Source organism: Toxorhynchites rutilus, chromosome 3 (assembly GCF_029784135.1).
Source record: "Toxorhynchites rutilus septentrionalis strain SRP chromosome 3, ASM2978413v1, whole genome shotgun sequence".
NCBI classification, from domain to species: Eukaryota; Metazoa; Arthropoda; class Insecta; order Diptera; family Culicidae; genus Toxorhynchites; species Toxorhynchites rutilus.
The window spans coordinates 283,051,434-283,073,245 of NC_073746.1; the positions used below are offsets into that span (position 1 = coordinate 283,051,434).

The 21,812-nt window shown below is 39.6% G+C and overlaps 1 protein-coding gene and 1 long non-coding RNA gene across 16 annotated transcripts in view; one reads left to right on the forward strand and one right to left on the reverse strand.

Moving 5' to 3' along the window:
- Nucleotides 1-1,438: 1,438 nt before the first annotated feature.
- Nucleotides 1,439-21,812, reverse strand: part of LOC129775334 (protein groucho) — a 357,362-nt gene continuing 336,988 nt past the window's right edge. For 12 of the 15 annotated variants that reach the window (XM_055779979.1, XM_055779978.1, XM_055779976.1 and 9 more), the window contains 8 exons: nt 12,942-13,043; nt 12,052-12,108; nt 11,569-11,748; nt 11,255-11,499; nt 10,912-11,161; nt 10,431-10,854; nt 10,161-10,360; nt 1,439-1,684 (listed from right to left, as the gene is read on the reverse strand). In XM_055779979.1, the coding sequence (XP_055635954.1) occupies nt 1,577-1,684; nt 10,161-10,360; nt 10,431-10,854; nt 10,912-11,161; nt 11,255-11,499; nt 11,569-11,748; nt 12,052-12,108; nt 12,942-13,043 (1,566 nt within the window). In that variant the 3' untranslated portion in view covers nt 1,439-1,576. The remainder of the gene's footprint in view (nt 1,685-10,160; nt 10,361-10,430; nt 10,855-10,911; nt 11,162-11,254; nt 11,500-11,568; nt 11,749-12,051; nt 12,109-12,941; nt 13,044-21,812) is intronic. The other 3 variants (XM_055779988.1, XM_055779987.1, XM_055779986.1) reach the window with 1 other exon arrangement.
- On the forward strand, nt 4,754-5,264 carry LOC129775336 (uncharacterized). Its single transcript, XR_008742931.1, has 2 exons — nt 4,754-4,888; nt 5,019-5,264. It is a non-coding gene; the product is annotated as an uncharacterized LOC129775336 (long non-coding RNA).

Here is a 21,812-nt window from a genome sequence, read left to right on the forward strand (position 1 = left end):
ATGGTGCTGACAACAGCCAGTCGAGTTGGCATGAAATTTGTTATTTACAGATATTTTCCAGTTGCCAATAAACCACAGAATTAGTAGTAAATTTGATTACTATTTTACATCTTGAATTTTTCCGAAAAACTACTGGAAAAGGGAGAAAATATCAGGGAATTTTATTCGGCTTTTGGGTTGACGCCCTGATAGAATCTCTCTAAACTCAAACAAATCGAGTGGTTCTATAGTGTATCGGTCTGGGAAAGTTTCGGATGAATGAAAAGCCGGCGTTTCGATTTTAATATTTTCCTGTCTAAAAATATTTATTATAATGTTTATATTGAACTTTCCAGTGTGGCTAGAGTGTCAATGTGTTTTTTTTCATTCCAGTGCATCAGATTCCCATTCATCGAGTGAACTATTCTCGTTTCGGCAGAAAGTCGTCCTCACGGCTGTGATCCGCGAGAGTCCGACTTTCGCGTGAGTCAATTTGTCGCACGCGTAATTGCTGCTCTGTTTATTTTTATTTGGGTAGAATGTAAGCAATAATAGTTACGACGAAAATTTTGGTTCATCTTAAGAATCGAGTAAGGGTTGTCTAAGCGTGTTTGTTTTGTCTTAGGGGGAGAATGCGGTATGAGTACCTTTTTCCACCCCCAATAATCGAAACAAACATTGACTGGGTCAAAGATGTGAGAAACAATTAGACGTGTTCGTGATCTTCTTTACAGATAAACTTCGAAATTTATACGCAATTGTTTGTGTGTTTTTAGTTTAGTTCAATTTCCATTTGAAACCTCGAGGGATCTCTACGATTTTCATGTGTTTTTTTTCTCGTCCGATTTTCGTTTTCGTGCTTTCTGAGCTTAATCATAATTAACATTAGGAGCTTCTCAAATACTGTACAATACTCTGCATTTATTTACGGGAATCACTAAGATTTGACAATTAGGTTTATGCTTTTTTTGGTTTTTTTTTCTTTTTTTTTCCTGCAGATTTTTCCTTTTTTTCTAAATACTATAACTAATTCTTTGATTTTCTCCATTTAAAGGGTGCTTTGCTTCATTACAGTTACCCTTAAATTGTTTTAACTTATTTAAATTATCGTTTAACATTTGTAGCATTTATCTATGTGTATCTCTGTGTGTGTTGCTACCTTATTTTACAATTAGCATGTTGTTTACCGATTTGTTGGGTGTAAACATTGAACAACATATGAGAGAGGTGTTGTTTTGGATATTTTTTTACAATCTGTTTGCGCCCTCTTGAAAAATAAAATAAATAAAAAGCATCAGCTGGTGGAAATCGTATTTCGGTTAGCACTTTCCAGCTTCAAATTCATATTTCACGCAGAGGATCCGAATAGAGGAAAGGACATAATGAACCAGACTGCCTACTGACGGTTTCTTGAATGCGAATTGAAACGGAGTAATTAATTGTGAAATTTGGGAGAAACTCTGGGTTGAAACTAATCTTTAAAAACAACTTCAAAAGTACGAACCAAATGACGATCATCACGATTTCGATGATGCTGCTGCGAGGAGTGTAAATGCTAATGATGATCGATTTTGCACTGAGGAACGAGGGTTGCAGTTTAGTAGATGACTTCGTAGACAGTGGCTTTTTTATCGCCGGAGCCGGTGACAATGTATTTATCGTCTGTGGAAATATCACAACTGAGAACTGACGAGGTCTCCTTGGACTGAAATGAAAGCATGTATCGTTTTGTTAGTTCAATCAAAAACTAGGAATTATGTGACTTAATTTGTTGGAGATACGAGAATGGATGAAATATTGGTCGTCGAAAATTTATTTTTAGGCCTTCTTGAGACACTTGATACCTATTTTATCTTATCTGCGAGTGACTTGTTCGAAGAGGTTTTTTTTCTTTCTTTCTGATTCTCAAACAAAAACCACGCCACATTAAAAATCCAGCGTGTCATGTACTAAAATCGCGAAATCGCTGAAAGTGGTTCAATCAGCATTCGTTGCGTGGACACCGACTGGACAACATCGTTGCTGGACGGCGAGGGATCGAGTGCCTTTCTCAAGGCAAGAGGGTGGAGGTGTAATGCTGGAGTAAAGTAAAGTTTTCCAAGGGCCTTTCTCAAGGCTAGAGACGAATGAACTGAAAAAGTGTAAAGTCTCTATAATACAAAACCTTCCTTCCTGGTTCAATCGACCGTGTGATGAAACATTTCTGTGGACGTAGAACTGTTGTTCGAATGGATCAGATGACGTGCCGTAGTGGAACTTATGCTCGGAAGCTGAGGTTGAAGGTATTGAGAACAATTAATATTCGGAACATATTCGGAACTTTTCGTAAACTTTCGGGACTATGACAGTAACGCAATCAGTCGACCAGAAGAAATCCAACATGATATATATTAATGCATGTGACCTTCTCTACATCATGATTGATACCAAGAACCTTAAGAATTGGGTTAATTTTGCAATAATTTTGTCTGCAACAAACCACCAATACCGTCGTGTGAGGCTTCTGCAGAGCTTCTTTGAATACTTTAGTTTTTCAGTGTTTTCTAACAGAAATATTTTTTGAATTTATATAATATCTTAGACATTTTTATAATATAATACCTGTTACGGTATCATCGAGCTTGTTATCCTTTTGCAATCGGTTGCGTTCGATCGCAACAAACTGGATTAAAATTTTTTTTGGGAAATGCGTCGTCTTTCACGTGCGGAAGACTTTTTCACGTGATACAAAATTTAATTTTAGACTTACTGATTAGCGAAGGTAAGAAAAACGATATGTTAATCAAAATTTGAAAGGGAAACCAGTCTTCAGAAAACAAACGCAGCGCTGCGCTTGAGTTTAATTTTCATCTGCGCTCGTTCAAATTAAACATGTGTTCTCTCTTGGTGCGAAGTGCACAAAATTCATAAACACGACAGCGCAAAATGTACCCGGCGCAGAATTCAGATACTAAACATCTCTTCTCACTTGTGTGAAGCGCGCCTCATTCTATACACACACACACACACACACCTGGATGGAGGAACACCGCGAACAATTCGAAGGAACGAGTATCAAGGATGAAGCCACGATAAAAATGGTGAATACCCCACGAGAGTAGCTGTGACGGAGTGCGCGTCAGGTTGGAGGGCACTGCCTAATCGGCGCTCCGTTGGGAAGAGAAATCCTGCGAGGGTGACTGTGACGGGGCGCGTGTCAAGTTGGAGGGCGCTTCCTAATCGGTTCACGTCTCGACAGGTGAGAAACCCCGCGAGGGTGGCTGTGACGGGTTGCGCGTCAAGTTGGAGGGCAATTCCTAATCGGTTCACGTCTCGACGGGTAAATGGATGCCTGCGAAGAGGACATCAGCGCAGTGGAATTAATAACGAATAGAAAGGAAAAAATATTGAGAAAAAGGGAAGGACAACGCTAGTTAGCGTTGAAAACTCGAGAAGTGCATGAGCACAGCCGCCCCCTGAAGTAGTCGCCTAGATGTGGTCCCAGGGGGAATAAGGCAACGAGTAGAGGGCTTGGTTTTTGTGGGTGCGATCCCCACTCGACGTCTGGGTTAACCCTTCCCAGGTAAGGCTGGTAGAGCGTTCCTCACCTCTTTAAAAAAAAAAACACACACACACCAAATTCTAGCGCCCGCTTTGTCTTCACTCGCTCTAAGCAAAGCATAAAAACAACAGCGCGCCTTCATGCGAATCGTATACGCTTGCGTGAAGAAAAATATCTCAACAGAGAGAGCTATTCAGATTCAAGCGCGCAGTATAAAAATACGGCGCAAAACTGGGTGCAAAAACGGCGCTGACAACAAAACATTTCATCTGTGTTTTGGAGTGTGCTCATTCGCCAGAGCGCATGTGTACACAAGGAGTGGGAGCTCAACTGGGTACAAAAATCCTGTTACACATCAGCACCGGGTTGCATTCTGAAGACTGAGGGAAACTAAACGATATCTTCCAAATATTTAGCGCATAACCTAAACCGAAGATGGACAGGCTGATTGAAAAGGCTAGTATAGGTGAGGTAACTGAAATGTGGCATGGGTATGATAATAGGATCCCATAGATTTGAATTCAATTCCATTTTAGTTTGGATTATACGTACATAAATAGACATAAATAGCCTTCGATTGCTATCGCAACAATACCGTTGGCACCATTTTGCATAGGCTGCCTTCTAAAATCTGCCACCACTGTTCATCGCAACAATAAAAAGTTCTAAGAGTCGTGGGGAAGTGATTTACAGCTCCAAAAACATTTGCTACAAATGTATCGATTTCAACAGAAAAGTTTGTCATATTTAAATATCAGTTACGTTGATTTCATAAAAGTCAATTCTACATCGTCAGTCATATATCAAGGTTAGATTTGTTAACTTTTTCGTAACTCAGAATTGATACGAACTAGCGGAAGGTAAATAATTCGCGGAAATATTCGGTGGAATGCAAATAGTACACTGCGTTTCACAACTAGTTTAGAGTTTCTCCATCTGGTTCTATAGTTATGAAACACTGGAATTTTTGTTTTTTAACTGTTTCGCGCCTGAACACAGCAATAAAGTTCAAATGGCCAGTCTTTTAAATGAAGATAGTTGTTAGGGGAAGGGAGGGTAAGCCCGCCACTGAGGATAAGACCGGCACCCCCTGAGTTTTACTAGAAAACTCTGGTTAACTACGTTTTTGAATACTCTACATGTTAGTACTTATTATTTTAGACATCTTCAATCACATCGAACCCACCGTGATCCGTCAATTGTCAAAATATAAATCAAAACAAACTCGAGTGCCGATGATATGTAGCCGGATGTAATTTTCCGTCAGTGAAGTTTAAGCTTTTATTGTTGAACGCGGTTTAAAATTCTTTTCCGTTGCTCTACAGTTTGTCCCCTGGATTGTTAGCAATCACTGGGATTCGAGTTGAGGTAAGTTAAAGCAGTAAGTTAATAGAAATAGTCTTCTTGAAAAATGTGTGCTGTCGGGGTAAGTCCGTCACCCTTTCAGTGGGGGATCCCGGCTGAAGGCTGCGAGGCATCTGATTTCCATCAATTTCAGATGCCTCGCAGCTACCAAAGGAAAACGAATCGAGGGAGTTGGTCCCAGGAGAACCTCACCCTTGCAAAAGAGGCTATTGTTAGTGGAGTTTCTATCAAACGTGCTTCCACGACTTTTGAACTACTGATGTAAATTTAATGTTGGATTTAAGCTGTTCGATAAAATTAAATGAACTTCATCATTGAACGAAAAATAATGGCTGTATGGTCTTAACGAAAATAATAAACTAATTACAACTAAACATAATTTAATTAGTTTCATTGCCATCATAATCACAAAAACCTGAAAAAATTTACCTACAGTCATGAACTCATTCTTCTCTGTGATTTCAAGGCGAATCCTAGTGTGATTAAAAGCGTCGTATGACGGATATTGATTCAAGTAAGAAGAAAAACTGACCACCGGTAAGTGTTCAATGTGGTCCTAGATTCCATTAAACTTATAATTGAATTGTAGTGTGGTCTGGTGATTTCTTGTCCATATTCCATGTTCATCGGAACTTGTTCCGACCATATCTCCGGAATCGGTTGAGCGATTCGAACCATACTCGACAGCGACATTTAGAATTAGAATACCTTCTATTTTCCGACTGTCACATTCAAACTGGTTCATCTGTTGCCAAGTATATATATTGAGAAATTGAGATGACGGTCTTACCCCATAGGGTACCGGTGTTACCTCCATGAGGTGCCGGTTTCACCCGCACTGGTTGATGATCTTTATTTTTATGGCAGTTTTTTAAATTGACTATTACTTGAGAAAATTACCGTTTAAATGTACTGATATTCCTTATATCTCATGGCAAATAAATTAAACAATGATTCTGTGGAGGAAACATATCAATATGTGCCCGCAGATCTAACAAAACAATACTTTTCCTTAGGGGGTCGGGCATACTCCCCATTCCCGTATATCCTACACTATATACTTCAATTCAACCGACTTCTTACATATCTCTGGAGACTCACAAAAATGAGTGGTTCTATAATTGTGAAACGCAGTGTATACCTCGATTAGGTCAACAACAAAGATATGTTTTCGCATAGGCTGCAAAATTATATTGAAGTGTCTCTCGCGAGAGCTTTTTGGCCAGCTGCCATCTGGAAGCATGAAAATCCATTTGATTTGATATTCGCTGTACGAGTTTATAAAAATCGTAGGCGATAATCCTAAAGTACCTATTGGGAAAAGCGTTTCGTTTTATGAAATTTTTAATATTGTCGTATGTGACCCATTTCTTATTCCGACTCACCATCCGTTCAAGAAATGAGTCGATTTCATTCCGTTTGGCCAATGCTTCGCCGATGGAAATTCGATCAATCGTGTTTTTTTGGTATTAATTGGTGTTGCACCCAAAACATCTTTTTTTTTTAAATCCAGCTTTATGCAAATGGTTTTTAAACTGTTTTATGGTCGATCTTTAGCTCCTGGGCGATGCTACGACTACTATTTCTTATTTCTTATTATTTCTGTGATTTTATCGACATTCAAAATAATGGATTTCTTCCTAAACCTATAGCTAGTTTTACACATGCCGTGGATGTTCAAATTACATGTTTGTGTTTAAACACGAACATACTTTTCGCTAGTGTTCAATGTTTACTCCAAACACGTCCAATGATACACAAACACAAACATGTTTGAGTTACACGCGTTTCTCGCGTCATAAACAAACATGGTGTTTATAATTCAAATACATCATGTACAAAACATACCACCCGTTGTCGCAGTATTTCATTGCTCTTCGTTGCTTTTAATGCAGAGAAAAAAATAATTCCTTCTAAGGCGTCGTGCACAAATTACGTAACGCGAGTAGGGGGGGGGGGAAGGTTAAGTTAAGTAAGTTAAGTAACGAGATTTCGTTACTTAATGTGACATAGGGGGGAGGGGGTAGCCATGATCGTTACGTAACAAAATTCCATTTTTTTTATTCCTAAATAAATTCACGCGCTCCTATATGCTTGAGCAGCTGAGCCAAAATGATTAAGTACGTGTTGTAATGGGCAGTATGCAGGCTCCGATTAATGCATTTCGAATATCGCCTTAATCTACCGAATCATGATTTTGTCTTGGTAGCTAAACATAAAGCTAGGGCATCTCGGTAATGCTGAAGCAGTTCAATACAGTGGTCCAATGTACGTTGCGATTCGTTCGGGAAGGCACTGTTCTCCGAACGCATTTTCTCATGGATTTATTTTTAAAAAGATTGACAAGGAGTGCAACCTTTCTGAATTCGAGGTTATCCGGTATCAAGGAATAATCAAGCCAGTAATCAGAATTAATCTAGAGTCTTTTAAATGAAGATAGTTGTTAGGGGAAGGGAGGGTAAGCCCGCCACTGAGGATAAGACCGACACCCCCTGATTTTTACTAGAAAACTCTGGTTAACTACGTTTTTGAATACTCTACATGTTAGTACTTATTATTTTAGACATCTTCAATCACATCGAACCCACCGTGATCCGTCAATTGTCAGGTTATTCGGTATCAAGGAATAATCAAGCCAGTAATCAGAATTAATCTAGATGGAGGACCAGACGAAAACCCTTGAAAAGGTCATAGAATTTCTAGATTTATCATTTTAATCTGTTGAATCTTGATGCAATATTAGTTCCTACAGATGCTCGAGCACGCAGTGCTTTCAACTGAGTTGAACGTCAGATTGCCTCTCTTTCCCGGGAGTTAACAGGTTCAATACTTCCCCATAATCATAAGGGATCTCACTTGAATTAAAAACTCAAAACAAGGGACCCAGAACTGGAAACAAAACATTTTGAGTATGCAGGGGAATAGTTAGCTGATTAGTGGAATAACCTAGCAATCGACGGATATCCCGTCAAAGCAGATTATATTGATCCGATATTAAGACGAGTGGTTTGCTCGTCACGTAAGGACATCCCCAGACCCTTTGCAAGTGGTGGAATGTAACGACAGGAACTGCGGCATTGAACGAAGGATTAGTTACTATTGTGTAAATCAACATCAATTCAAACCAGCCCATGTTTCCTTCAGTTAAACACTAGATGTTTTGGAAGCACCAATTCCAACAGATGTGAGCAGATATGCAACCTTTCTGATTTTTCTGGATTTTCAAGACTCTTTGGCACGTTTCCTGATATCCTGATAAATACTAAATTTTGCCTGATTTTTAAGAAATGATCTTGATTTCTCCTGATTTTTGTACTTTTTACTTTATCAGAATAAAAAAAGTTTTCCCGGTTCGAAATGAGAACTGTCAACTGCACATGTATATTGCTTACATTAAATTAAATTCTACTAATACAAAACTCTTCTTCTTCTTCTTCAATGGCACTAACGTTCCTAGAGGAACTTCGCCGTCTCAGCGTAGTATTAGATGATGATGATGATTGGATTAAAGAGGCTTTAAACTTTTCAGTTCATTCGCCTCTAAAAGCGTAGTATTACTTGCGTCATTTTTTATTAGTACTTAGTTGAGATTTCTATGCCAAATAACACGCCTTGAATGCATTCTGAACGGCAAGCTCTAGAATACGCGTGATCACAGTGCAAGTCGGAGGAAATTTCTTTGACGAAAAATTCCCCCGACCAGAACGGGAATCGAACCCGAACACCCGGCATGTTAGTTATGACGCTAACCACTCGGCCACGGGAGCACCAAAACTCTACCATACTTATTTATTAATATGTATGATCGTTGCAAATCTATTCAGTCGGTTACATTTCAGATTTTTCAGAATGGAAGTTCCGAATTATTTTCACAACGCACAAATATTTCAAGGCTTTTCAAAACCGTGCTATATAATTTCATATAACCAGAATATTTGAGAAATCTAAGAAATGATAATGAGATTATGTTCGAGGAACAACATTACCTTGTAAGATGTGTAGATATGAATTGAATTTATAGTCAGTGTAATAAGATTTTTTATAACATTCGCTCGGCAGATTCAAAGTAGAATCAACTTTAAGTGTGTGCAATTGAGTTAAATAACATCAAAGTTTTAAAAAAATTCATCCACTGTCGATCGGATTTTTTCTTTTAATGAATAAAGATTCATTCCAAAGTATGGACGATGAATTCAAAGAAATTCTGAATATTGATTTCTCAGAAAATCACTGTGCTGATGCTGTAGGTTTTAGGAAAAAAATATAAACAATCAAAGGATCTCTACAAAATTCGCTCAATGGCAAGAACTACAACTGGTCAGCATAAAAAATACGAGGATAGAATTTCTGAGCTGTACGAAAGATGACGTAAGGCTGTAGAACGAAACAAGAAGAATGTAGAATGGAATTTTGAAAAATAGTAAGTCTGCCTATAAGAATGATGATTTTGTTTTCCCAAAAATCGGCGCGACAACCCAATATGGGTCATCCTGATTTCTTTTTGATTATTCTTTTCATCCTTCTTGATTTTTGAAAATTATAGTTGACTGTATGTGAGCATTAATTTTCCGTCTCTGTTTGTCCAGATTCTATGAACTTGCCGAAAGTTCTTGCGAAGTCACTATTTGCATATGAGAAACTTCTGTATGAACATTTGACTCCGACCTGGGCAGATATTTGATTTTATTACGTTGATATTCTCATTACAGGTCGGACTCGATTATATATAATCGCAATTCCACTTTCAACGTTAATTTTCAAATCCAACACATAATCGAATCACAAAAAAGCTATTTTTCTATCAATGTTTGACATTCATACATTAATGAAAAAATTGTTTTCTTGAGATTCGATTATGTATAGGACTTGAAAATAATTATTGAAAAAAAATGGTTGACTATATATAATCGAGTCCGACCTGTACTTGAAAAGCTGAAAATTTTTCTAACGACTTTGACTTTGTGTACAGACAGTTTTTTGTAGACTTTGTAGACGTACTTTTTCACAGAAACGAACTAGAAATCTAGTTCGTATTGCAAAACTGCATGAACTGGATGGCAACGACTGGCAGGGAACCAGCTACCAGAACATATATAGCCGGAAAGGTTCCATAGTGAACCTCAATCATGAGTGATGATTTTGAGTTAGAGGATTTGCGAATGAACATAACTTCATGCACTATGAGTTGCAGAATTTCGGGACTTTTCAGTATTAACAGAAGTTTAACCATCCAATACTAAAATTCGAATCAAATGGTCCTAAAGCTGAAACCTACCTGAAATATGCTAGCGCCGTACGGTGTACGCCAAGCATTGAGCAGGTTATCTTTGCCCGTCGAAACGAACCATTTTCCGCAGGCGGCAAACCGTAGCGACAACACGCAGCTTTCGTGTAGATGCAGCTGGTACTTATCCTGCTTGGTTGCATGTAGCACCTCCACCTGTGAGTTCTCCATTCCGACGGCGAGCCAATCACCTATGGGATGGATGAATGGTTATTACGTTAGATTTCCAAAATTTGACACAATCTGAGTACAGTAACCCACCTGTCGGACAATATCCCAGTGAGAAGATCTGCGAGCTGAAGTCATGTTGCTGCAGCTGTCGTCCCTCGCGCAGATCCCACGACCGGACAGTATTATCCAGCCCACCGGTCCACAAGCGCACCCCATCGGGACTGATGTCGATGCAGGACGCACCGTCGGTGTGACCTTGGAACTGCCTCACCAGCGTTTGGTTGTGCAAATCCCATACGGCAATGTGTCCATCGCTGCAGCACGAGAAACACACCTTGGAGTCGGGACTGATGGCTAAGGCGTAGCAGGCCGGCGCCGCCGAGGTTAGTTCAGCCTTGATTCTTGGCGTCGGACTCGCCAAATCCCAGATGGAGAGATTCGATGCTTCTCCGCCCACGATCAGTGTCCGTCCGTCGGGTAGAAGTTTTACCGAGCGGATGTAGTTGTCACGTTGCTACAAGTGCGATGTTGGAAAAGTATGGTTTTATGGGAAATATGTTCGTAAACTTACCAAGCAATCCAGCTGACTGACGGGACTCTTGCTCCCCGGCTGGGAAATATCCCAAACTTTGACGCATCCCTTACCACCGGTGTACACGTATTTGGTTGGGTTGGAAATGGTGACAGCACAAACCACTTCACCATGCGAGAGGGTATTGATTTGGCGAGCGTGGCGTGGGATACCTGGACCGGTTAAAGCATCCGCAGGAAACGGCACAGGTTGGGGCCCTCCTTCACCGTTCACGTGAAACGAATATGCACTACAAAAAAGAACACGGAATGGAAAAATTAGAGGTTAGTTTGGAATTGCTCGCAGGATTTGAAAGTAAGGATCGTTGGCGAAAGCTACTCACGGTTTACCACTCGAGACGGGTAAAGGGATTCCGTTAGTTCGCAGCTGGGCGTGAGGATCGAATGACATCGGACCCCGGCCATAGGGATCCGGTGGTGGTCGCGCGTATGGATCTGACGGTCGCTGATATGGTGACGCCGGATAGCCGGCCGCTGTCGGAGGTACTACTGCTTTGGGTACGCCTGGGGTCGATGAGTTAGGCGTTGGAACTCGTGCTTTCGCACCGGGAGTTCCTGGTTTATCGAGCTAAAGGACACACAACACATCGAACGATCAGTACTTTCCTCTAAGCTTATCCCATTTTCGATTACTTACATCTTTCGTTTTAAGGCTTGGTGTCGAGCGGGAGGAGCTGGAACCGGATCGCGAAGGAGGTCGATCATTTGCACCTTTCAGACTACTGGACCCGGCTTTATCACCGTTTAAACCAACACTATCCCGATCTCTGCTTTCCAACGACGCATGATCGCCGTTTGGTCGTGGTGATGGGGTTCCCTGGTGACAAAATGATATCCATTTTTAAGAATCGTTATTGCTTGATTTACTACCAGAGCTTTACTGGCGCGAAAACTACAGACTTCTCTAGGCTAACTCATCTAGAAGTGCGCATACACAACAACAGAGCGAGCTTACTTTGGCCGATAGTGGTGGCTAGTGAACTGAGGAAGGGTTCAGGAAGAACAACCGAAACCCAATTACGCTAGGAATGGAACGTAAGAGCAACGAAAAGAGGGAACCATACCAAACTATCAACTATGAGAGGTCATGTATTCGTTGGTTTTTAAGGGCAACCCTTACCGTTTCGTTCGCGACGTCCACTATTAAATCCTGCTCACCCTTGTCGCCATCATTTTCCTGCAAAAATAATAAACGGATATACCGTACTTTAAAGGCTGCACACGAAAACATCAGAAGCGGAATACTGTCGCTCAATCTTACGTCCAATCGCAGAAAGTCGTCGTCGTTGTCGTCTAATCAATCTGAATCTATTGCCAAGTGATCTGATTTTTCGTGCACAGTTTCAAAATACTAAAATATAAAAAAAACTGAGAATAACACTAGGAGGGTTTCACCGTGTTTTAGCTGGAAGATAGAGGATTGTGGAGAAAAGGACTCCTACGGAGAGGAACAGTTGTTCAAGTTGTCATCATTTCGTCATCATCTTCATCGAAAAAACAAGCGGCCGTGTTTGTAATCTGTCAGTTTTTCAACTTTTTGTTTTTATTAAACTTTAACTTCGACCTGAACCCTTCCAACGCCACACACTACAACTGTTCATTTCTATTCATTTTTTTTTTGGTATAGACGCTCGCTCTGTCGGTTGCTAGCGCGAAATTGTATTGTTTCGTGTTCTCTATTTCGAGAGTTTTGCCTATAGTACTAACGCCGTTGGTGGCAGAGGTGCTCATCAGATGTCACTATAAAATTGTACGAGAGAAATTTTTAAATCAAACAAGACAGCAAACACAAAACTGACTGGTGGGTGTAGTAGTAGTGTGTGTTGAGACGGTGTCTAGACTCTAGAGAATGTAAGCATCCCGCCCGAAATGGTAGTTTGATGGAAAAGCTCATATAGCGCATCGGTACAGGAGAGGACAGGATAGTGGTCAACATCCAGAAAGTGCGGATGCTTTCTAGGGATTCAGAAAAGGGGCCGAGTTCGAGTAGATAAAAATTTCACAACTTACATGGTTAAGTTTCTCCTCTTTCCGTCGCTTGACTTCATTGTCCAGATCGAGGGGTGACCTAGCCCGGTATTTTTCTCGTTCAGCAGGGGACACGGAGCTGCGCTGTAATACAATGCAAGGATTAGCATTTTAAGACACGATAAACTTCATATATTCATGATTATTGAAGAAAAACTACGTCTTTCAGTAAGGGTTTGAAATCAGAAAACTTGTCACATGTTCATGAAAAAAAAGTTGGTGTTTAACTATTTTCGCAATCGAATCGGAAGTCCAAATATGGTTTGAATGGACGAACATGAAGAATTCCCATTTTTTCACATATTCGTTTCTTTGTTTAGTTACCCATGCCATCGACAACTAGCAACTAATGTCGCGATGATAATGTAAACAGCGAAGGAAGATAATGAGAAGAGAATATTTGCGATTTACACTCTGCCCGTGCACAACTAAGGACTGAGGTAGAAAAAAAGCATAACTTCAAAGCCTTTCTCTCGAAAAATATGAGAACGAATTGAGAGCGGATAGAAGAGATTTGTTCTTTAGAGAATTTCTAATAATCTCTCATATGTCAATATGTGAGCAGTTAGTAGCAAAATCTCATTAGAAGTGAAAAATGGCGAATTTATAATTCGATTATTTCAACAAAATCAGTGGTGGTCCCAACAAACAATCGCCAATAAAACTGAAGTGAACCAAAGTACTGTATCAAGAGTGATTAAAACGTCCAAACACAACTTATATGTTAACAGGATAGCTGGTTCCGGTCACAAAAAAGGATTTAAATATCCTGAAACTGTGAAGAAAGTAGAAGCTTGTATACAGAGAAATCATGTACCCTAGTTGTAAAATAGCGGTAAAACTGAAATGTATGAAAGGCAGTGCCTGAAGACATTCAAAGTTCAGACAGCTCCTGATCGAAACGTTACAACGCTAAACAACGGACAAGAAAGTTAAAATCAGATTTTTTTAGAAAAAAAAGTTGTATTATGGGCGACGAAACTTATGCATTGTGTGACTTCGCTCAACTCCCTGGCCAGGAATCTTATTCGGCGATGAAACGAGAAGATGTCAACGAAAAATTTAAAACAAAAAAGAAGTCGAAGTTCTCAAAGACATTTCTGGTTTGTAGTTGTGACCACCGGAAGTAAATTTGAAATTGATATTGAGAGTGCCTACAAAAGCTGCTATTGGCATTCATAGGGAAAGACAGATTTGGCTTCATGTCATCATGACAAGGAAGGTATCCGAAACTACAGTGAAGTCCCTAATGGAAGGCATACCTCTGAAGATAGAAGAGTTTTGCAAAAAATAAAATGTGTAAATTCTATCACTATCAGTTTAATCAGAAATTAAATTTCCTTTTCCATTTTCGTTTAGATTTTGTTTAGAACTCCATTGGTTTAGGAGTTACAGCTGTTTAAAGTTATACATCCTTTCGGCTTCAGTCCTTATTACACTGTCGTTTTGGTATAGAACAATTCCACGCCAAATCAACCGAAAAAAATATGAACCATTTAGGAAAAATAACATTTCAAATGTTTTGTTGAAAAATCTTACTCGAAAGTTGAATCTATCATTAGAAACTTTTGACGTAGGTCTACGTCTTTGATTTCTATATAGGGGGCTCACTCTACGAAAAATATACCGTTTATTAAGCGTTTTCAAAAGCATATTACGTATAATCGTTCTAACGATATATGTTATAACATATACCATTAGACGGCAAATTTATCCAGCATTTTTTTCGTCTGAGACATCAACAGTGGAAATAATAAAAACAAGTGAGCAATATAACAAATAAAAGAGGTATGTTTTGCGAGCGGATGCGAAGGTAAATCATGTATTATGCATTCTTTCTTTCAACTTCGTTCCCATGAACGTTGTATGCAACACAAAATTGTTTGCAATAATTCGTTCTACCAAACCAATTAGCAAGACCTTTTTCGAATGTAAACATGTTGAAGTAATCAGATGCAAGATTTCATACATCACTCAAATTTCATGCACGATTTCATCATAGCAACGAGGAAAGTGTCACCCATACAGTGATCGTTCGTCAATTGGGCCGGACAATCAATACAATTATCGAATTTTACTCGCTGCTGAACTGCAAAACAGCAAAAGCAATACTTCAAATTGAAGATAACATCTATTTTTGATACATAACTAAACTGACCAGACGTCCCGCGTTACGCGGCACAGTTCCGCATTTCAACAAAATGTCCCGCGTAAGATTCCGTCCCGCGAAACGTCCCGCATTTGGCACGTAAATGTCCCGCGATATCAATATATTTCAATATCACAATTTGATCATGTTGATTTTCTTAAATTGATGAACCTCAAAAAAAACTTTTATTTGGCAGACTGTTCAAGAGCACTTCTAATGCATCCAAATATAATTACGTTGAGCTGGTTTCATCGCACCGACATTGGGCTTTTTGTTTAGAGAGTGTCAACTGGAAGCGACAGCAACAAAATTGGAAAATGATTTTTATAAAAGTCCCCTATTGATCCACAGGGACCAACGTGAGTCAGACGAAAAGTTCATCTTTGGTCCCCTAGCTCGGTCAGGGCTTAACGTTTTAAATAATCCGGAAGAACTAGTGTATACTCGAAAGGAAGAGGCAGAATTGTTTGATGAAGTATCGTAAATGAAGCGCTGGGCGGTCTTACGGAAGTTAGCCGGAACCTGAACCATGACCGATGAAAAGATGTATATCGGTGTGTTATTTTACCTTTTGTGGCTTAGTGGGTCGTATGTCTCTCTATTTTGGCAATTCGCCCAAAGTTTTCTATCGGGCGCAGCTGGGGAATGTTGGGAAGGTTGGTGGCCTCGCGACAATGTTTATCTCCAGCCGATCCATCCTCCAGTGATCTTCTGGCATAATGGGCTTATCCCAGGTTCGGCATAAAGATCGCATCACCTTCGCAACTTCCGGCAAGCACTTTGTTCTATATATCTCCCCGTTCACCATAGGACTCGAAAGAAAAGCGGCTCGGACATTCTCTTCACGCCTGTCAGAGAAGGACCTTCTTCGAAAACTTGATGTGGATGATATATTCGACATCATCGCTTACCTAAGGAACGTAAAGTCCCCATCCCCTGCCATTAGTTGAACTCTAGCATCAAGTACGTCTCGTCTTTCATTATGAGCACGAATAGAAGTTTTTCACCAGTGAAAAAGAAGTTTTTCACAAGTTTTTCGTTTCTTTCGCCGGAAAGAAGTTTTTCACCAGCACCTCAAGCTACTCCTTCTGGGTGATTGCCTGCTGCTCAGATACGGCCGGTCTCGTCTGACGCTTCCGCATAAAATGGGCCTGATCACGAACGTCACTTCACGGTGAAAACGAGATGATTTGTTTGCAATTTGTATGCCCTTCATTTCGTTTTCACCGTGAAGTGACGTTCGTGATCAGGCCCAATGTCTATTTTGGCAAGATTCTCCTTAACCATTTGGCCGGTTGCTTCGATCTCCCGGCATAAGGAGCGGCAGGGAGATGATGTTGTAAATACCAGATCGGCTAAATCTGGCGGACACAAAGTGCCTCAGGATGTCCAACTCCTTCACTGTGGGGTGGAGCTTGCAGTATGAAAAAATTGTAAGGGGTTGTATCTTGGACACGATCGCATATTTTCAACATAGAACTACGAAATTATATTATGGAATCCACTTGTTTACCACATCGAATATTATTTTAGAATACATAGAAATTTCAGTAATAGGTTATGTTCTTCGTTACAAATCAATTTGATGAACGTCCTTTTACGTCTGATATGATGCCTAGGACTACCAAAATATTTGAGCGGAAAAATTGTCAAACGATCATTGAGTTACATTTCCCTCTGAAAATATTGCACACCTCATGTTTACGTAGTTCTCGAATCGCGAGAGTTCATTCACCTCTAGTATCTGAAATGACGATTTTCCCAAGCTTCTCAGTACAAAGCGAGTACAAAAGTACTCCACATCAAAAATTACCCCCGACTTGTATGTATTTACAAAGCGGATTCCCCCAGGTACGTTTATTTAGGAGTCCGTTTTAGGGAAACACAGCTCAGTGGGAAAAAGATACCCCCGACTTGTTTGTTTTGACGAAGCGGATTCCCCAGGCATATTGATTTAGAAGTCCGTGTTAGGGAAACACAGCTCGATGGGAACAAAAACACCCCCGACTTGCATGTATATTTGCAAAGCGGATTTCCACAGGTACACCGATTTTGAAGTCTGTGTTGGGGAAACCGTAAATCGGGCTAATCAAAACTTGACAGTTAGGGCGTTTAGATAACGCTTGACATTTTACAGTTATTCAATTGTTCATCTCATGAAAAATAACATTTTATTAATTGTGATAGACGCGTAGAAATATTTCCTATCAATTGATGCAAACTTCTTTCCGATCTGTTAAGAAATGTTAAATGATAAATGATGATGATGACCCACCTCATACCCCTACAAAGGTTTGAACAGGTCGATATATCTTATAGATAGTATGTATGTTTGCATAATATTTAAGAGACCAGCATTATAGAGCAAAAACAAAAACGAACTGACTCTGTTGCAGGCATGAATTTCTATTAATCGAACATTATAAATTGGCGAAAACTGTAAAAAAAACAATGTTTCTATCCGTATCGACATTGACATAATCATAGTCTCAACTTCAGATCCAAAGCTTTCATAAGGCCTGTCAATAAAATTTCCAACCCGGGAAGATCCTTGACTGATTGGGAATTTAACCAAATATCTAAAAGTGTCAACTAAGAACATATTAGAGATCTGCCACTATTCAGAAATACTCGATATAACCATCTTATGATAAGATAGCTTACGACAATTCTGAATGAGGTATCCCCATTCCAGTTTCCACTTCAGACCCCATATAAAATTTCATTGTGTATCAGTATTCTGCCAGTGTTCACTATTAACATAGTCCAGACCTACCAAACGCGCGCGAGGCTCAAACTTTCGTAGACAACGCTCGTTATTATTTTTTACAATATACATTAACAACAAAGAAAAAAAAACATCATCATCATCAGTACGAACATGGTAGTTTTACCTGTAAATGAATTTTGTAAATGTCAATCAATTATAAACATAAATAAGTTATTAAGCAAAAATTTTATGGAAACCTGTTTACAAAAGAGATTTTACGTGTGAAATACACATTTTCTTAAACTCTGCCATTGTTGCCGCACGTTTTACTTCTCTGGGCATCGAATTGAAAACATTTATACCTTTATACAACAACGAATTCTGTGACCTACTAAACATAAAGTTTGGTGTTCTTGCATCATTCGCGTTTCTTGTATTGTACCTATGAACATCACTTGCTCTTTCAATTCGATCACACAAATATCGAGGCAGCATACCATTTAAATTTTTAAAGATGAACACCATTGTCAAATAATAAATTCTTTGCTTCACAGATAGCCACTGTAGCGCGTCCAACATCAAACTAGAGGAAGTGTATCTACTACATCTTAAAATCAAACGCATTACCTTATTTTGCAAACGCTGCAATCTCGTTAATTGTGTATTGTTTGCAAGGAATAGGATCGACGAGCAAAAATCTATATGCGGTGAAATCAAAGATTTTTACAAATTAATTTTACTGCTTACTGTCAGCTCTTTCTTCAAACGACACAAAACGCCGTACTTCTTGGCAACCTTCTTGATGACATTGTTAATGTGAGACTTAAAACTTAAATTGTCATCAATGATAACTATTAAGTATTTTATATCTTTCACGCGTTCTAATGTCTCACCGTCTAATTAAAAAATTACGTCAATACTGGAGTTTGCTGCAGAAATGAGCATGTATTTAGTTTTGCCAACATTTAACTTCAATTGCTTAAATTTGAGCCATTTAGCCAGAGAATGCAAATCTTCGTCTATGTGCTCCGTGGTTTCTTTTATCTCCTTAGCTGCGATGAAGAGGACAGTATCATCCGCGAACAAATTAATGTCACAATATCGTAAAACCCGTCGCATATCATTTATATATCAGGCTGTCAGAAAAGTCCTGCGGTATTTTTTTGAATTTTCATTTGTTCATAAAATTAGTTACAATCATTTGACTACTGTTTTAAGTCAAATATGCGCCGTTTTGTTCGATGACTTGTTCCCAACGAGATGCCAACTTCATAATACCCCTGTTATTGGCAAAAAACTCGGATAACCAATTTTCACAGGCCCCTTTTGTGGCTAACTTCTGACTACCTAGCTCGTTCGCCATGGACAAAAACAGGCGGTAGTCACTTGGTGCAAGGTCCGGACTATACGGCGGATGCAAAAGAACCTCCCATCCGAGCTCCCGGAGCTTCTGGCGCGTCACCAAAGAAGTGTGTGGCCTAGCGTTGTCCTGATGGAAGACAATGCGGCCTCTGTTTATCAAAGATAGCCTCATCTTCATGAGTGCTACCTTCAAGCGGTCCAGTTGTTGGCAGTACAGGTCCGAATTGAGCGTTTGGTCATAGGGAAGCAGCTCATAATAGATTATTCCTTGACAATCCCAGCAAACACACAGCAGAACCTTCCTGGCCGTTAATGAGGGCTTGGCCACCGTCTGAGCCGCTTCAGCGGGCTTCGACCACGACCGTTTGCGCTTCACGTTGTCGTAAGTGACCCACTTTTCATCGCCAGTCACCATCCGCTTCAGAAACGGGTCGATTTTGTTGCGATTCAGCAGCGATTCACATGCGTCGATACGGTCAAAGATGTTTTTTTGCGTCAACGTGTGTGGCACTCATACATCGAGCTTCTTTGTGAATCCAAGCTTCTTCAAATGGTTAATAACGGTTTGATGACTTATCCCCAGCTCTTGGCCGATGTTACGGCTGCTACTATGCCGGTCTTTCTCGGCTAATTCAGCGATTTTGTCGCAATTTTCGACGACAGGCCTTCCGGAGCGTGGCGCATCTTCGACGACCTCTACACCAGAACGAAAACGTTGAAACCATCGTTGTGCGGTGGAAATGGAAACTGTATCGGGTCCATAAACTGCACAAATTTTATTGGCACCTTGAAATGCATTTTTGCCTTTGTCATAGTAGTGTCGGATTTTCTCTTTATTTTGCTCCATATTTGCGACACTATAACCCACGAACGACTTAACCAAACAAAACTGTCAAGGACTATATTATAGCGCGCAAAAATACCTTTCCAACAAGCTATAGTATGACTCGATACAATGAATACAACTAGAACTACGCGCTTACAACGACACTTCGCGGAAATACCGCAGGACTTTTTTGACAGCCTAATATACAATGAACAAAATGGGCCCTAAACACTTCCCTGTGGCACCCCGAGTGAGTTACCAATGGGATCGGAAACAGAATCGTTGAAACGAGTCTTTTGAGTTCTGTCGCACAAATAGCTTTCAAACCATTTGTACGACATTCCTACAATTCCAATGCGCTTCAATGTTTGTAACAACAAGGGCCTAGAAATTGTTTCAAAAGCGCGTTTAAGATCCAGAAATACCGCACATAAAGTCTCTTTCGCCTCGATGATCTCTTTCCATTTTGCTAACACCAGGTTCAGTGCGGTTTCACAAGAGTGTCCCTCTCGATATCCCGACTGTTCTGGTATTAGCAAATTGTCTAGTCTGCAATTGATAATAGTCGGCTGTATTATTTCGACAGGTTCACTCACCAACTCAATGCTTTGGTTGATCAGTAGAACACTATTAACGAAATAACTGTTAAATTTATCTGCAATAATTTGGTCTGACTGTTTTTCTGACCCTCCGAAAACTATGGAACGCGGTATACTATTTTTAGAATTTAATAACGTTTTCAATATTCTCCATAGTCCTTTGCTATTATTTTGATGTTCATCGATTATCTGTTTCTGTATATATTCACATCTAGTCTTTTTCAAGGCCTGTGAATATATGTTTCGCGCCAAAGTGTACATATTCCAGTCATTTTCTAAATTAGTTCTTACAAACTTTCTGTACTTTTTGTCTCTTTTGCAATTGAGGCGCAGCAGATCCAAAGAGTACCAGCTGTTCGAATTACTTAAATCAATATATTTTTCAATTACTAATTTGTTCGTACACTCTTTCAAAGTATTAGTTAGAACAGCTGCTTTATCATCCAGATGTCCAGTAGTTGCTTCAAAATCCAGGCTTGCCGACACAAGTTGAGACATAGCTTCCCGAGAATATTGTTTCCAGCATTTGATCTTTACTTTGTTTCTATCACAGTCCTTCTGTCCATTCTCAATGTTAACAAAAGTTGTCTCATGGTCAGTTATTTTGAATTTGGCCTCTGTCGAAGAATGAACAGTAGCAAAATTTGAAAAGACGTGATCAATTAAAGTTCTACTATGTTTAGAAATTCTAGTAGCTTCGATAACCGTTTGTTTTAAGTTAAAATAATGCGATAATTGTTTCAACTGATTCGAATTTCGTACATTAAGCCAATCAATGTTAAAATCACCAGCAATTACATTTAATTTACTGCAATCAACGACATTTTTCCACCAGTTCTCCAAAATTTCAATAAAACGCTGGTCACTGGAACTAGGGGAATGGTATACAATTCCATAATTTCCCATCTGCATGCCTCTTTCAACTGAAACAGCCAAGAACCAATTATTTACAACAGATTCGTTTAACCGGATATTGAATTTAACTGATTCTTTTGCATAAATTGCAACACATCCAGTGTGTTTGGAGTGGACAAGCAAAAAGCAACTTTATAACCCGGTATGTACTGGTCAAATGAATCTTCATTAACTATGTGAGTTTCAGCAAGAAATACCATTTGAGGTCGCATGTTTCCTACAAGTAATCGCATTTCTGCGTAATTTGTAGAAAGCCCAGCTATGCTCAAATTGATTATTGTTAACTTACCTT